We start from the raw sequence: 17211 nt of genomic DNA on the forward strand, positions 1-17211 counted from the left end.
ACCGTCATTGACTCTCATCTTCAGACTTTTCTTTTGGAGATCTGAGGAATGGCAAATCCCAACAGCATTTTAAAATTTTTATGTGAAAGGTAGAACAAGTTCTGTGGGAATCAAATGATTCAGAGCCTAGAAGGAATCTTAGCGACTGTCTTTAATATATCCACCCCACTTTATAAATAAGGAAACAGAAAAGTAGTAGCATGTTCAAAACCATTCAGGAAGTTAATGGCAGAGCCAAGATTCAAGCAGAGTTTTTGATTCTGAGTCCTTGGCTAATTTTCCCTATAACCTGCTGCCTTTCTTCATTTTTAATGGAGGGGAAAATTTTATGGGTCATTTCAGTTGCTATTCCCAACATGGCTAGCAGATTCTCTCACTCACTCATCTCCAAGGAATTTTCCACTAAAAATTGGAGTATTCCCAAGAATTTTAGTTACTTTCCATTTGCCACTGAGACGCTCAGCTCCAAATGAGAAGGAATCTTAACAGCAAAAAAAAAAAAAAAAAAAAAATCAGGTTTATTAAAGCAGGAATAACAATTACAATAAAGTCTGTTTCTGCCATGTGCTAGGTCAAGAGCACTTTTGTACATACATCATGACTAAGCTGGGCAGGACAATTAAGGCTTTGGAATAATAATAATAAAAAAAAAATACAACCCTTCATAGAAAAGTCCTTCAGAAAAATCAGAAGGGGTAGGAGGGGGATCCAACAAAAATGGTCTTCAGTGCAACAACATTACTCAGGCTCCTACCTGACACCTGTAAACAAATGGCTGCAGCTAAGGCATGGTACAGGTACAGATAGGGACAGCACCAAGCTAAGAAACTGAAACCAGGTTGGGATACTAGTTGTGGCCTGAAGAACTAAAATGAATTCTATTTTAATTGAGGTATTAAGGTGGTTTCCACCCCAAAGTTAAGTTAAAATAATACATCCAGTGGGAAATTAGAGATACTGTTATATAGTCTTGGCATTGTTAGATCAGTAGGTGGCTAAGGGCTTCCAAACAGATTACTATTACTTTACTGAGTATTTTGAGCACCCAGTTGTTCAAATACCCTTAAGACAGTGTTATAGCAATGAAAATTAGAAAAGGAATTAAAATTGGTGTTCCTTCTGCAAATTTCTTTCCGCTGTTATTGAAGATATATATTATTAAATTTATTGGAATATTTTGGCTACTTCAGGACCTGAACTTAACTAGAACATTACTTTTAAAAGTGCACATTTGCCATTGACTCCACTCAGAACCTTAATTTCAATATTGCAAATACATCCTTGAACTGCTAGAAATTGGAATTAGGGAAGAAAGCTCAGATAAAGAAAGCAGCACAACATCAGGGCTAATTTAATTGTCTTTTTCTTTCTTCTTTGCAAACTCCAGCTGATTTGGTACATTCTCTCAACTAAAGCAAGAGAACTAATACCCAAAGAGGTTGCATTTAATGGAAGTTTAGGCTTCTATACTGAATTCATTTGACACAGTTGCCAGAAAATTAATTATCCACAGGGACTCAAACCAACTCGACCATGATCCAAGGTTATGCTTTCATTTTTGGCCACTACCGATTTGAACTTGGCTATATTTTTATTTCTGGAGGTTTGGTTAAGATTTTGTTTAATCTTAAGGCACTCACAAAACATTATGAATTGTTTTGCATTTGCAAGAAGACAATGAGGAAATAAACAGACTCATTCTGTAAATTAGATAAGTGGTAGAGGAGTCAGAAACTCCAGAGAAATAAGAAAAAATTTCTTTTGTGAGTGCAGATAAAATATCTTGAAATGGGGAAATGAGCTAAAAAAGGACAATTGCTGGGGTGTGTGGTAGTTGAGGGAGGCTGAGGTCTGAACTGGTGGGTGTGTGCTTTACAGATAGGTTAAAATTAGGGCCAGAGGTATAATACCTTATTCATCAATACAAAACTGCCAAGCCATGCTGCAACCTGTCTGCTCCAGAATGTCACGGAAGATGGCTTATTTCCAGTTTCAAGTCATTCTGAATTCAGATTTCCCTGGGAACACTGCTCATAAGTGGATGTGAGTAGAGTTTTGGAACATACACATTCCCAAAAAGCTTAGCTCCCAGAGCTTTGAAGGTTGCAAACTTATGTAGCACAACTTGGTTCTGAATTTACTGCTGTGACAACTTTCTCTTCCAAGCACTCATAGAGACAACAAATTGTCTTACAACAAAAATCACTTCCTAGAGAAGGGAGACAAAAGGGAGTTTGCCCTTTTCCCAAAAGTCTCTTCCAAAGATAGTACTACAAAAAGAGGTCTATGTAAGTCTTCGATCCTGTTTAAGGCTAGCAGCAGCTTTCCATACAGCAATGCAATTGGAGAGAAGAATCTCTTCTGGGAATTGAGATTCCATTTCTGAAGGGATTTCACTCTCCTTGGTTTCCATGTAACTCACCAGTGTCTCTCTTAAGCTGGAAGATAGATAAAAAAAAAAAAAAAAGAGAGAGAGAGAGAAAGACTTTTTAAATGGCCTTGCAAATAGTTCAGAAGAAATTACTAAGCTTTCAATTCAATTCTATAGAACTTTATTAAATATCTACTAATAGACTAGGCATCCTGCTTGATGCTAAGGTGAAAGGAGAATAATAGTAAACACCTTCAGTAGATAATAAACTCCCTGGTAGAGAGATGTTTTCTGCATTTTTTTGTATTCCCAGCAATTAAATGCTTGCTACATAGATAATGAATGTTTGAAATTCATTGGTTGCAGATTCTTCTAGTAATTTAATGGGGGGCAGCGGAGGGTAAATGTTCTAATAAGGGAATCTGTATGCTACAGTCCTATAAGCCAGCAAAGATAATTTTGTATTCAAAGTATATGGCACTTTTATCTGCACTTTTCCCTGTACTCCTGTTAAGAGCTTGAAAAGATGAACATTTGTGTATGTATAAGGTTAGATGCTTTTTATATAAACACCATCAATATAAAATATGAAAGTGCCAAACAAGTCTCATAAAATCTTATATGATGAAATCAGTGGGAGCCATTTTAATGTGATTCTGGAAATATGTGATCTTCACATAATAAAGCCTCAATCCAAAAAGACTTAGCAAGGTTGATAAAAATGATTCACAGCATGGATTTCTGTGGGGTTTATTTGGCTCTCCAATACTGCAGGTATTTTTACAAAGTTCTCTACAAAAACTTGATTCTGTGCCTTCCTTTGATTATGGGGTGTCTCTAGATATTAAAGACTATGCCTGAATTCCAAAGACTCATTATGAAAAAAATCTATCTAACTCCAAAGAGAGAATTTATTGATTCTGAATTATTTTCTTCAATTACCTTTTTTTTTCCCCCCAGCGGTTATCAAAATCATTTGGTATTGGCTAAGAAATAGACTAGTTGATCAATGGAATAGGTTAGGTTCAAAGGACAAAACAGCCAATAACTTTAATAATCTAGTGTTTGACAAATCCAAAGACCCCAGTTTTTGGAATAAGAACTCAATATTTGACAAAAATTGCTGGGAAAATTGGAAATTAATATGGCAGAAACTAGCCATTGATCCACACTTAACACCGTACACCAAGATAAGGTTAAAATGGGTTCATGACCTAGGCATAAAGAATGATATAAATAAATTGGAAGAGCATAGGACAGTTTACCTCTCAGACCTGTGGAAGAGGGAGGAATTTATGATCAAAGAAGAACTAGAGATCATTATTGATCACAAAAGAGAAAATTTTGATTATATAAATTGAAAAGTTTTTGTATAAACAATTACCTTTTTTTTTTTAACCTCCCTTTGCAATTTGGCCAGTTCTAATTTTTTTGAGGTTTTTTTCCCCCCTCTTTTAGAATCTTAGTGTTAACTCAACTTGAAACAAGGGAGATGTTAGAATCCTAGTGTTAACTCAATGGAATTGATACAATGCTTATTGGTTCACACCTTACAAAGTGATGTCAGTTGCCTAATTTAGCATGGCACTTAGCAAATCTTGCTGGCTCACTAATGTATTTAAGTACTCATTGGAGTTGACACTTTTGGGAGATTCACAAATCAGTATTCAGTATGAGATTCACAAGCCAGAAACCCATAATCCTACTCTCAGATCCCATAATCCCACTCTTTTGGAGGAGGAGTCAACCTTTTACACCCAGCATAAATATAGCTTCAGTGAGCCAGTCAGAGTCAGTTCAGAAAAAGCGCACTCTCAGAAGTGGAGTCAGATTCATTCCAACTTTCACCTTGGTGCTGGTTGGAGACATTGAGTTGAGCTAGAGGCAAAAAGATTAGCAACAAGAGCTCTGGAAACCAAGGAAAGCTGGGGCCTCTAAGAAAGCTACCAGAGCCCAAGAAAGGAGAATATAAACGTTTACATTTTATCAGCTGGCTGCATTTGGAGTGATTATTACTTTGAACTGAAACTAAGGCTGCCTCCAGAAAACCTTCCCGAGAAACCTGCTCAGAGAGAACTATTATATTAAAAAAGAATACCACACCCCTCTAATTTCACCAAAATTTATTTTTTATTTATTTATTTTTTTGGCTGGGGCAATTGAGATTAAGACTTACCCTGTGTCACATAGCTAGGAAGTGTTAAGTGTCTGAGACCACATTTGAACTCAGGTCCTCCTGACTTAAGGGCTGATGCACTATTCACTGCACCACCTACCTGCCCCCATCAAATTTATTTTTAAAGGAGATATTTTCTTTAGTATCAGTTTTTCCTATTCCAAACTGTTAGCTTTTTCTTCCAAGTTTTCATAACTCTCCTGCCAATTCTTTCATTTCTTTTGTCCATTTTTCTTCTCTCTTTTTAGATTCTTTTTAAACTCTTCTAAAAGAGCCTTTTAAACTGGAGATCAGTTCATATTTCCTTTTGAGGCTTCATCTGCATGCATTTTACATTTGCTATCCTCTTCTTAATTTGTGTTCTGGTCTTTCCTGTCTTCATAGTAGCTCTCTATGGTCAGTGTTCTTTTTGCTTATTTTTAAGGGTCGAGGTCTGCTCTTAGGGCACAGGAGAGATTGTCCTGAGTTTCCTCTGCAGGACAACAGAAGTTTTTCACTGACTGTACTGGTGCTGACACTACAAGTTTTCTCACTGCGCTGAATGGTTTGACCAAGTCCTATCTGTTATACTGGAGTTCAGGACCTCACAATTTGCCTTCTGTGGTTGTATTGGAGATCTCACAGCTGGTCTGGCTGATGTGGCCTTCTGAAGCAGGACAGAGTAACCAAGATTACTGTATTTTGACTAAGAGCTTCCCACGACTTTCCTATGCTGGGCCTCCCTGCACTGGGCTTCCCTACACTGAACTTCCCCACACCACTCCTGAGCTGAGCCACATTGCCCCTTACCCAATTGAGACAGACTTTTCCTGAAGTCCTTCCAAGATATATTAAATTGGAAAATTATTACACTAAAAATGTTTGTGGATTCTGTCACTCCTAAATCCCTTCTGAGGCTTGCTCTAGTGGTGATTCTGATGGAAGCCAGGAAGAGCTCAGGCAATGTCTGTTTTATTCTCTGCCTTTGGCTCCATCCTGAACTGATGAATTGTGAATGCAGATAGAAGCACACTTTTTAAAAACCTTTTTTATTTTTGTTTTATTTTTCCTCTGTATTCTGGTGTAGTGTGGCTAATGTGCAAATATATTGAGTATGATTTCAAATGTATAATTGATTTCAAATTTATAATCGATATTAAACCACTTGCCTTTTCAAGGAGGGAGGGAGGATAGGAAAAAGGGAAAGAATGTGGGATTTGGTATTTTTTAGAAATGAATTTAAAATTTTTTTACATGTAATTGGGAAATATTTGATGAAATAAATAAAAATATATTTCAAAAAAGATAAAAAATAAAGATTATGTCTATCATCAGAGTGTAAGCTCTGGTAGGTTGTACCAAAATAGAAATGTTCCAGTGAAGTTGTGATATGATCCAACCATTCTGAAGAGTAATCTGGAACTATACCTGATTGGGGTAACCCTGAAACTGTTCTCTGACTTTGGGGGAGAAGCCATGGGTGAACTCTTGAAACTCTCCTTCAACTTTTGAGAAACTCTCTGGTTGAGGCATACTTCAGAGAATCAAGATAAAGTGGCTTCGTTTTGTTATCTTGGTGGGACTAGTTATATTCTCTATTAACTAGCTGCACTCTCTACTGGGTTGAAAATTAGTCCAGGACAATTCCAATTTATCTGGAACTTAAGTAATCTTATTCAACTAGAAATCTAGATCTGGGGGCAGTGACAATATTGAAGGAATCTCTTATAAAATATCTTATTTTTTAAAAAGGACAATTTTAAACTTATAATTTGCAGAGTCCCAAAACAGGACCATGCCTTGTCAAGGAACCTCTCTCTCCTTGGCATAGCTGCCTGTCAGGACCCTTGTCCACTGTTAAGATATTCTCTTCTCAGTGTTAACACCTCTGTTTATCTCTCTGCCAGGATTTCTCTGCTAGGACCTTTATTTCTCTGCCAGGACTAACGTTTCATGCCAATAAAACTTCCCTTTTGCCAATCAAACTTTATGGGTTCATGAATTCTTTCACACTGAACCTGCGCCAACCAGAAAGGGATTCTCACACCTCAACTCTCTGCACTGCCACTAACCGCATCATTTGGTTCCCTAATCACATCATACCCAAAGGGCTACAAAACTGTGCATACCTTTTGACTCAGCAGTGTCATTACTGGGTCTGTATCCCAAGGAAATCATAAAGAAGGGAAAAGGATACATATGCAAAAATGTTTGTAGAAGCTTTTTTTGTGTTATCAAAGAATTGGAAAGCGAGTGGATGCCCAACAATTGGGAAATGGCAGAATAAGTTATGATACATGAAAGTAATTGATCGTTAGTGATCTATATAAAATGATGAGCAAGCTGAATACAGAAAGGCCTGGAAAAATTTACATGAACTGATGTTGAAACAAGCAGAACCAGGAATATGCTGTATACAATAACAGCAAGAATAAAACAATGATCAACTATGAAAGGCTTGGTTCTAAGTGGTTCAGTGATCCAAAGCAATCCCAAATAGACTTTGAGCAGAAAATGCCATCTGCATCCAGAAAAGAACTAAGGAGACTGAATGTAAATTAACTCATCCTATGTTCACTTTTTTCTATTGTTTTTTTTTTCCCCCTTAATCTCTCCCATGGTTTTTCCATTTAAAAATTAACTTACTACAATTATAAAAGAAAAAAAAATTCCAGTGATTAACTCTGCATTTTAAGGATCAGACTAGTCAAAGTCAGATTGACTACCAGGCCATGGCATTGTAAATAGTGTTATACCTGGAATCAAGAATTTGGGGGTTTGAATCTTGCCCCAAACATTTATTAGCTATGTGACCATGTTTCCTCAAATGTAAACTAAAACTAATAAAAGCACATGTCTCCTGGTCTTGTGAGAATCAAGCAAGATAATGTATGTTAAAGTCTTGTCTGTTAAGGACCACACCTAAGTGTGAAGGGGCAGATCAATTTTCCAAAAGCCCCCACAGTTTGCCTCCAATGATTCACAGAGGTCAAAGAATGCAATGGCTTCTCAGTCTCCTTGTATTGTTATCATCCTCTCACATGAAGGGATCTATTCTGCTGCTCAGAATTAGATCCCTGGCAGCCATTAGCAGGTGGCGCCCATAATATTTGATAAACTTTAAATTATTATATGTCAAAAAAAAAAACCCCTCAGCAATTGACAAAACAAAATTTCATGATGGCAATCATTTTACAGATTTCTAGTGGAGATGAAGGAAAAAGGGTGAAAGCATATTTAAAAACTTCATGCTTTTAAATTCAGAATATCTATAAATATTTTAACTGTTTAGAATCTAAATATGAGAGCTTTGTCCAGTGACCAATAAGTTAGTAGAAATAGAGGAACAGAACCATATCAATTCTGATACTCTTTTTAAAAAAAAATATTTAAACTAAATACAAAATAAGAACAAACAAAACAAAAACATTGTCATGTGCCCAGTGGAACATCAGGAAGAATTCAAAATATGTACCAATACATTTTTATTTCAAGAAAGTATATATAAAAATAGAACACATTATATTCATGGCTGTCCATCTTTTCTTTGCTTCCTTTTAGATTTTTTTTTTTAATTTTCTGCTGAGCACTTTTTACCCTATTCTTTTTTCTTCTTTCATCCTCCCCATCTCAAAAGCTAGTTTTTAATTTCTTAAGGCTACTCCTCAACTTACTTTGCTCCTACTTTATCTCCCTCCACCTATGGATCTCTCCCTTATCTTCTCCCCCCATTCTTTCCCTCCCACTTTATCCTTTTTCCTTTAATCTAATTATCCCACTCCCATTAATCTAAACACCCTTTTGTACCCCTTTCTATCCTATGCCACTCTTTCCTTCCCTTTTATTCCTTCCCCATTAATCTACATACCTTGTCCCACTGCCATAAAACTATACACGCTTCCTCATCCTATCTTATTTCCACCCTATTTTGTTACAGATTTAGGAGATGCTATATATCCTTCATGTATATACACACACACACACACGCATATATTTCCCTATTTAACCCATTCTCAATGTGAATAGGTTTTTTAGAACTACCAGCCCTCCTCCCCCATGCTTTTGTGTCAGGTTTTTCCTCTGCATCTCATATATAATACATAATTATTATGGCAATTTTGCTTTTTAGAGTCAGATCATATCCAACCTGCCCAATATTTCTTTTAAAACACCCAATTACTGAAATCAATCTTAGACATATGGTTTATATTTCCACATATAAAACAGTTTTGTCCTTTTTGAGTCCCTTGAAATTAGTTTTTGATGCTGGTTCTTATATGTTAAATTTTCTACTGAGTTCAGGTTTGGTTAAGACAAAATCTTGAATGATTAACAGGATGATTTCAGAGAGACTTGGAGAGATTTACAACTAGTGCTATGTGAAGTGAGTAGAACCAGGAGAGCATTGTACACATTAATAGCAAGATTATACGATGATCAATTCTGAAGGATGTGACTCTTTTCAATAGTAAGAAGATTCAGGCTAGTTTCAATGGTCTTGTGATGAAGAGAGCCATCTACACCCATAGAGAGGACTGTGGGTACTAGGTGTGGATCACAACATAATATTTAGACTTTTTTTGTTGTTGTTTGCTTGCATTTTCTTTTCTTATTTTTCCCTTTTTGATCTGGTTTTTTCTTGTAATTGTAGAGTATAGAAAAATTATACATGTTTTACATATATTAGATTACTTGCCATCTAGGGGAGGGAGTTGGGGGGAAGGGAGAGAGAAAAAAATTTGGAACACAAGGTTTCTCAAGGGTGAATGGTAAAAATTATCTATGCATGTATTTTGAAAATAAAGATTTATATAAAAAAAGCCAAAATCTTGAAAATCTGTGCATTTGCTGAATGTTCATTTTTGTCCCATTCAATATTATGCTTAATTTTGCTGCATATATTTTTGATTGCAGGTTTATTTCTTTTGATTGTCAATTATAATATTCCAGGACATGAGGTATTTTATGGTACTTGCTGACAAATGTTGGTCAATTCTAATTGTAGCACCAGCATATTTGAATTGAGTTTCCTTTTTTTTTCCTCTTATAAAATTTTCTGTTTGATTGGGGGGAGAGGGGGGGATTCAAAAGTTAGCCTTAATGTTCCTATATGTTTTCCTTGTAGGATCTCTTTAAGGTGGTGATCTGTGGATTTTTTCTATTTCTACTTTCCCCTCAGGACAATCTTCTTTGAGTATTTCTTCTACTTTATCAGGTTCTTTTTTTGGTCACAGCTTTCAGATATTCCAATTCTTGTTCTTGATCTAATCTGATCTCTTTCTTTTATGTTCTATATTCTCTCCTATTTTTTCATTCTTTATATTGGTTGACTTTCTTTTCACAATCTTCTTGTTTTTCTTAGATGGTTCTTCTCCCTCCTCTCTCCCTTCCCCCCTCAAAAAAATCTCTCTCATTTGGTTTTTAAAGGTTTTTTTGAGTTCTTCTATGAATGAATTCTTTCTGGGCAGGTAGCCATTTAATATCATTTTTTGGGGGTAAGAGAGGCTTTTTTTTTTTTTTAATTTCAGTATCATCTTCTGAGAATGAACCCCAGTCTTCCCTATTCCCATAGTAAGTTTCTATAGGTGAGTTCTTTCTCCTTTGCCTAGTCATTTTTTTTTTTTTTAACATTTATCAGTATAACCACCTCTAATATTGGGTTGTGAAGGGGGGGATAGTGCCTCAATTCTTCCCTCTGATCTGGAACCCCATACTAAGAGCTCCACACACACCCCACCCCCATCCCCCACAAGTGTCCACAGTCAGCACTATCCCTGACCTATTGTTTCTGCCATCACCAGGTGTGCTGGTTCCTTCTTACCCAGGGTTGCATCTCTGCAGCCTGGCCTGCATTCCTTATTAAGAAAGGTTCACTTAGTCTTCCTGGAATCAGACTCACCCAGCCCTCCAATTTCAAGGCTGTCTCCTAGGTAAAAGTTCCTGTGGTTTAGATGAGGCTATTTCCAACCCAGCTAGTCCCAGGGCTCCAAGCTTGCTGTTTCTTTGGAGCTAGCCAGAGGTATTTACATTTCATTTGTGTTAAAGATCAGTTCTGAGGTCTTTCTTTGGGTCTTCTTGCTTTGTCTTAGGAGGAACCCTATCCTGTCCTTGATTTTATTTGTTTTTCCATTCACCTATGTTTGCCCTGCAAAATCTAGAGAGCTTGGAATTTTTACACCTACTCTGTCATCTTCCCAGAATCATCTCAATATTGACATTCTTGTTATAGATGAAACTAGAAAAGTATGATCAGAAAAGAAGTGGGGTCAATTGTATAAGAAAAGAGAGAAATAAAATGCAGATAGCCCAGTGTCATCCTGGAAGAAATACAATCTTAAATTATCCAAGAGAAAGCCTCTAGCATGTTGGATAGGTCCTTTATAGAGAACTTATGGAAAGAACTGAACAAGAATGAGCTGCAATCCATAGGAAGAAAGATATAAAAATTATGAATCCTGAGAAGTGTTAAAGAAATACTATAAGCAGAATTAGATGATCATATCTGTCTTTTCACTACCTATTCTGCAAATAATACTTTTGTGCTCTGTTTTGTGGCTTATAGGACTGCAGAATATAGGCTCCTGATTATAATGCTAAATAATAAAAACATTCAACAAGCTCCAAAGAATTTTGGGAATTCTGTGCTGAAAAGAATCTTAAAGATTATCCAATCTAACATCCACCCTTACAAATTAGGAATATATTCCAAGTATGTTAATATACAGAATTACCATTAATTTTGTGAATTACTAGAGGCAACATGTCATGTATAAAGTATAATCTATGACTTTTAAAGTAAATGAAGCCCTAGGCTATAATACTATAATTACAAGTCAAGCCTGGGGTATCAAGAAGTAAAGCCACCAATTACTGGATCAGGTGCTTTTTTCCTTTCTCTCATGTCAGTAAACAATAAGTGTCTACGATGTGCTGATTCAATTATTGTTCTGTAAGAAATGACCAGCAGGATGATTTCAGAAAGGCCTGGAGAGACTTACATAAACTGATGCTGAGTGAAATGATCAGGACCAAGAGATCATTATATACTTCAACAACAATACTATATGATGATCAATTCTGATGGACATGGCTCTCTTCAACAATGAGATGAACCAAATCAGTTCCACTTGCTCATTAATGAAGAGAACCAGCTATACCCAGAGAAAAAACTATGGGAATTGAGTATGAACCACAATATAGCATTTCCACTCCCTCTGTTTTTTCTGCTTGCATTTCTGATTTCCTTCTCAGGTTATTTTTACCTTATTTCTAAGTCCGATTTTTCTTGTGCAGCAAAATAACTGTGTGGATATTTATACAAATATTGTATTTAACATATACTTTGACATATTTAATATGTATTGGTCTACCTGCCATCTAGGGGAGGGGATGGGGGAAAAAAAGGGAAAAGTTGGAACAGAAGGTTTTGCAAGGGTTAGTGCTGAAAAATTACCCAAGCATATATCTTGTAAATAAAAAGCTATAAAACAAAACAAAACAAAAAAATAATGTGCTCATTCAATTAGAGATATAAAGAATATGACAAGAGAAAAAAAAAAGACAATAAAAAATAGCAAAAAGACAGTCCTTGTCCTCAAGGTATTTACATTCTAATAGGGGAAACAACATGCAATCAAATAAAGAAAAAACTGGAGATAATTCCAAGAGAAAAAGGCATGATATGAACTGATGCTAAGTGAAATGAGCAGAACCAGGAGATCATTATACACTTCGACAACGATATTGTATGAGGACATATTTTGATGGAAGTGGATTTCTTTGACAAAGAGATCTGAGTTTCAATTGATAAATGATGGACAAAAGCAGCTACACCCAAAGAAAGAACACTGGGAAACGAATGTAAACTATCTGCATTTTTGTTTTTCTTCCCGGATTATTTATACCTTCTGAATCCAATTCTCCCTACGCAACAAGAGAACTGTTCGGTTCTGCAAACATATATTGTATCTAGGATATACTGCAACATATCCAACATATAAAGGACTGCTTGCCATCTAGGGGAGGGGGTGGAGGGAGGGAGGGGGAAAAAAATCGGAACAGAAACGAGTGTCAATATAATGTAATTATTACATTAAAAAAAAAAAAAAGAAAAAGGCATGATAGTAGGACAAAAAGTCAAGTCATACCTCCACTTAGGGTTAAAGTTCTCCCCCTCAGTCTGAGTGTGTTTCAACTTCAAAAGGATCATTTCATGGAGTTCCAGCAAAAAGGTTTCAAGCCCAGTCTGATTTAAGAAAGTGTTGAGAAGTTTAGCATTCTCAGCACTAAGATCATCTTTGTATGCTGCACTGATTTCTCCAAATGGATCCTAAAATTCAATGGAGACAAATGAAAAGTTTAAAATGAATAGGGAGAAGAAAAGTAGGGTGAAACTTTATCCATTTTGAAATAAACCTTGAAATGACCCAAGCAGATAAGATAATTTACTTACTTTTCTAAGTCTTAGGAGCTGTTCAGATTTGTGAGCAGAAAGAAATTGCCACAGAGCTATAGTGTGCTTTAATTGACACCTACTTAAAGCCTAGAAAAGAAAAATGTTGAAAAATTGAAGGACCATTCATCATAATTTCATTTCAAGTATTCCTAAATATTGTCACATTTATCTGCTTCTCCTCAACCACACATCTTGCCTCTTTCTCACTATCCATCTACCCAGAGCCAGAATGTCATACTCTAACCTCCCACTCCTTTAAAACTTGGCTCAAAACCAACCTAAGAAATACTTGACAAGGCTCTGTTGTGTGCAAAGCATTGTACTAGGTACAGAGGACACAAAGACAAAATGAAAAGTAGCCCCTATCCTCAAGGAGTTTGTTCCTCTAGGTGATACAACATATAAACAGATAAATACTGATTATTTGAGGAGGGAAAGATCACTTCACAACTGAGGCAATCTGAAAATATTTCTCATAGGAGGTGGTGTCTGTGCTAAACTTTAACAATAGCAAAGGATGCCTTTTTTAAAAAAATTAAGTAGGAAATAAACATACACAGATATTTCCATACAAAAAGAACAGAAAATTGAGATTATACATAAAATTCCAAATTTGCTTTAAAAAAGTTGTTCCATTTAACTATATGTAAGTTATATGTAGTAGTATCAATATCTTGTGTCCCCTTCTGAACTCCTAAACATTTAAAAATGTTGTATTGATGCTCTTTTCTTTTAATTCTTTTCTTTTCACCCCTCATTAGAACTACCCATCCACCCTCCCCTCAAATAAAATTACTACTTTCTAACAAAAATAGTTAAATAAAATAAACTTCTGTTGTGATGCTCCCAAATGAAAGTATATATTTTCATTCTGTTATTTGCAGTCTATCACTTCCTTACCAAGAAGTGGTAAGAACAAGATGAACAAGATTCTTAAGACATAGAAATGGGTATTTATAGGTAATTATAGATAGAGATTTAGGAAGTCAAATGCCAAGTTCAAGAACTTGCAAGAAGACTACCTCCTTCCAAGAAGATTTCATTGACGAATCTCACAGATTCTGACAAAAGATTTCCTTTATGACAAGTCCTCTTAGCACTCATAGCTTCCATTTGTATCACATTAATATACCTTTAGGAGGCAATGTGGTATTATGGCTAGACAGCTGGCCTTAATATCAGAAACCCTACATTTAAATCCTGCCTCTAGCACATAATAATAATCTTGTGACTCTAGGCAACTCACTCTCAATCTCAAGCAATTTCCTAAAACTCTTTAAATTGCAGAGCATATACTGATCTGCATGGATGGAGAGTTTCATCATTGGGAGTTCCCTATAGCAAACACATTACAGGTCACTGAAAAAACTTACTAAACATAATATTCAATTATATCCCAGTGTGACTTTCTATCTTCTCTAACTCCAACAGAACTAACTACAAGATCTGTTTTCTATACATTCTATACTTCTATATACACAGGGGGGGTAAGACTCTATAAAACAATTACTATAGATGGGGTCTGTCCTCCTCTGTATGTTCTGGGGGGACTCTTGGTTTAAGGTGGAACATGTGATAGGAAACACTTTTGCTAGGTTGGGTTTAGGACAACCAAGCCTAAGTCTAAAACTTACCTTTAACACAGGAGCTGTTTGACTATGCATCTGCAAGATGTCTTGGATGTACACATTTAGGTGCATTTCAGGGTCCCCCCCAGCTGTGCTCAGAAATCCCAAAGTGATCTCTGCAACAGAGAGTGCCTCACAGGCATCACTATAAGACTGTAGCTGCCCACTGATGGTACCAATGGCTGAATTGGGGAGAGATTTCTAGAAAAAAGAACAAATAGCAGGATTTAGTTGGTCTCTTGTTTCTGATGCATAATATTGATCCCTAACATCCTCATCCCACTAAATTGTTAACTTGGGATAGACATTACACAAGGAAGCCCAAGAATAGTATACAAAATTCAAAGCAGTAGGATATTAATGAATCCTTTCCCATCAATATATATGACATTGCTACTCTGAGGAACTGTTTCAATGCCTCATTGTGCCATGGCGGTGACCCAGTATTCTCAAATGCTGTGCTAGCAGTGTCCAGCCTCTGACAAATTTGGCTCAGTTGGGAAAGTTTTGAGTCCTTTGCAAACCTCAAAGCACTATACAAATAGTAGTTATTTTATTTACAGAACCAATATGAGACTTAATCTGCCACTGATGAACAAGCCTACATAAGTTTGGAGGTGTTGGGCACAAGATGATGAATTTTTTTGACCCTATCAACTCTTAAAATCATCTACTAAAACATGGAAAGGCTTTGATCTGTATCATTGGAGGAAATATCCATATTAAGATCTGCAGATCCTTATTGAAGTACTGGGTTATAAATGTTTTTTACATGGTAGGCAAAAGCATGATAGGCCTGACGTTGCAAATATTAATCAGGTAAAAGGCTTTGATTAACAAAGAAGAGAGTTTCTGGGTTTTTTGTTTGTTTAAATATGATCCACTGGACCTTTGGAAAGGGCACCCATTGTAAAGACCTAAAGTAAGTACCTTTATTTTTCTAAGATTCTGTTGTAAAATAAAGGAAATAAAATCTGCTCTTCCCAGGTTTAATGATACAAACTGAAATAAAAATGCAAATATACTAAGAAGTAAAGTGCTATATAATATATAGTATTAAAGTATTATTTCTAATAGTAATAGTATTACCTGAGGCATCTTGTTCTTGATGTCCATGAAAATATGTTCATAATTCCGGTCATGTCTGTAGACCAGAGTGGGTAGTCCCTAAGTAGAGAAAGGAAAGAATATACTAAATATTAATGATGGAGATGACAATCAAGTGACAGATCCTATTCTTTATAGGGAGGGATGCTAAAATTTATACTTTTCAGCACTGGTATGTCAGTATGACACCAAGTATGACACTAAATGCTACTGCATAGCTTCTATATTTAGTCAAACAACCTGTGGAAATTAAGACCCAGAATAAAGTCAAGCATTTCATTTACCTGTAGGGTAAGAAGTGGTTTTCCTTGGAGGAATCGGCTAGTTACTTGTCTCTGAATCTTCTCTAGGTCAAATTGCTGTAAAGTTTCTCTACCTTTCTCCACACTATATTGGCAGTTGGACAAAATTAATGGGGTCAAGTCTCGCTCCACTTCATAGCTGATGACATGCAAGTCAGTCACCTCAGAAGAGTTAATAGAATAACTGAAAGAAAAAAACACACAATCCTCACCCATTACCTCACTATTTAATGACTGACGACCAAGAAATGTGTCTGCTATGATTTGGAAGATTAAAAAGTCTTTTTAGCGTCTTTATAATTTAAAAAAGTTAAATTTCTGGGCATGGTAAAGAGGCAAATAAGTAGAGTTGAAAGAAATTATAATACAATCTGTCTTCTCTCACAAGGGAACTTCACTTACGGTGGGGAGGTGGGGCCTGTGAATAAACAGAATAATGACATTTCTCACAAGTTATACACCTACCTACTGTTTTCATTGGTGTATTTTCTCACTGTATAGACCAAGTCATTATGAAGAGCAATCAAGTAGCTGACCAAAGCAGTAGAACAAAGACCCAGGCCTCGTCGACGGGGAAGAAGAATCTCAAACTCATTTTCTAGACTCAAGTCAGCATTGCAGTATTCTTTAGGTAGCTTAATTTCACCTTTGATAAAGAAGGATAGTCTTAGAGAAGAGTCAACAACTTTAATGAGTTCACCCATGCTGCAGTTCCTGGAAGGGAAGACACTATACTTTTAAAAACTGAGCCTACAGACTTAGAAATAGTCTGCTTGTCTTGAGGAATTTTATTTAGTTTTTCTCATTTAAGCTGTAGCTATAGCACTCTAGCAGAACAATTGATTTGGAATCTGAAAACCTCAATTTAATGGAACCTGTGTGACTTTGGGCAAGTCACTGAACCCTTTCTAGGTTTCAATTTCTTCATCTATAAAAAGAAAGAAGGCAGGGAGGGGAAACGACTTGAATTTAATGACCTCTAAAGTCCCTTCTAACTCTAAACTATGATCCTGTGATTTTCTTCCCACAATGAATTTGGAACACATTAGATAATGGATCTCAAATTGCTTTCAGTTTGTTTTCTAGACTTCTAACTCAAAGTGATATCTTCTAAAGAGGTCCAGAGATTTTTAGATGTATTACTTCAATTCAACAGCTGGATTTAGAAACTCATATATACAAAATCATGTTTT

The 17211-nt window shown here is 36.0% G+C and overlaps 1 protein-coding gene across 1 annotated transcript in view; it reads right to left on the reverse strand.

Moving 5' to 3' along the window:
• Nucleotides 1-496: 496 nt before the first annotated feature.
• RNF213 (ring finger protein 213) overlaps nt 497-17211 on the reverse strand; it is a 176242-nt gene continuing 159527 nt past the window's right edge. Inside the window, exons 62-68 of the mRNA XM_051995424.1 lie at nt 16484-16664; nt 16001-16202; nt 15699-15776; nt 14616-14810; nt 12979-13068; nt 12674-12855; nt 497-2438 (exon numbers count right to left, since the gene is read on the reverse strand). Of these exons, the coding sequence (XP_051851384.1) occupies nt 2285-2438; nt 12674-12855; nt 12979-13068; nt 14616-14810; nt 15699-15776; nt 16001-16202; nt 16484-16664 (1082 nt within the window). The 3' untranslated portion in view covers nt 497-2284. The remainder of the gene's footprint in view (nt 2439-12673; nt 12856-12978; nt 13069-14615; nt 14811-15698; nt 15777-16000; nt 16203-16483; nt 16665-17211) is intronic.

The sequence above is a fragment of the Antechinus flavipes genome, chromosome 4 (assembly GCF_016432865.1).
Source record: "Antechinus flavipes isolate AdamAnt ecotype Samford, QLD, Australia chromosome 4, AdamAnt_v2, whole genome shotgun sequence".
Lineage (NCBI taxonomy): Eukaryota > Metazoa > Chordata > Mammalia > Dasyuromorphia > Dasyuridae > Antechinus > Antechinus flavipes.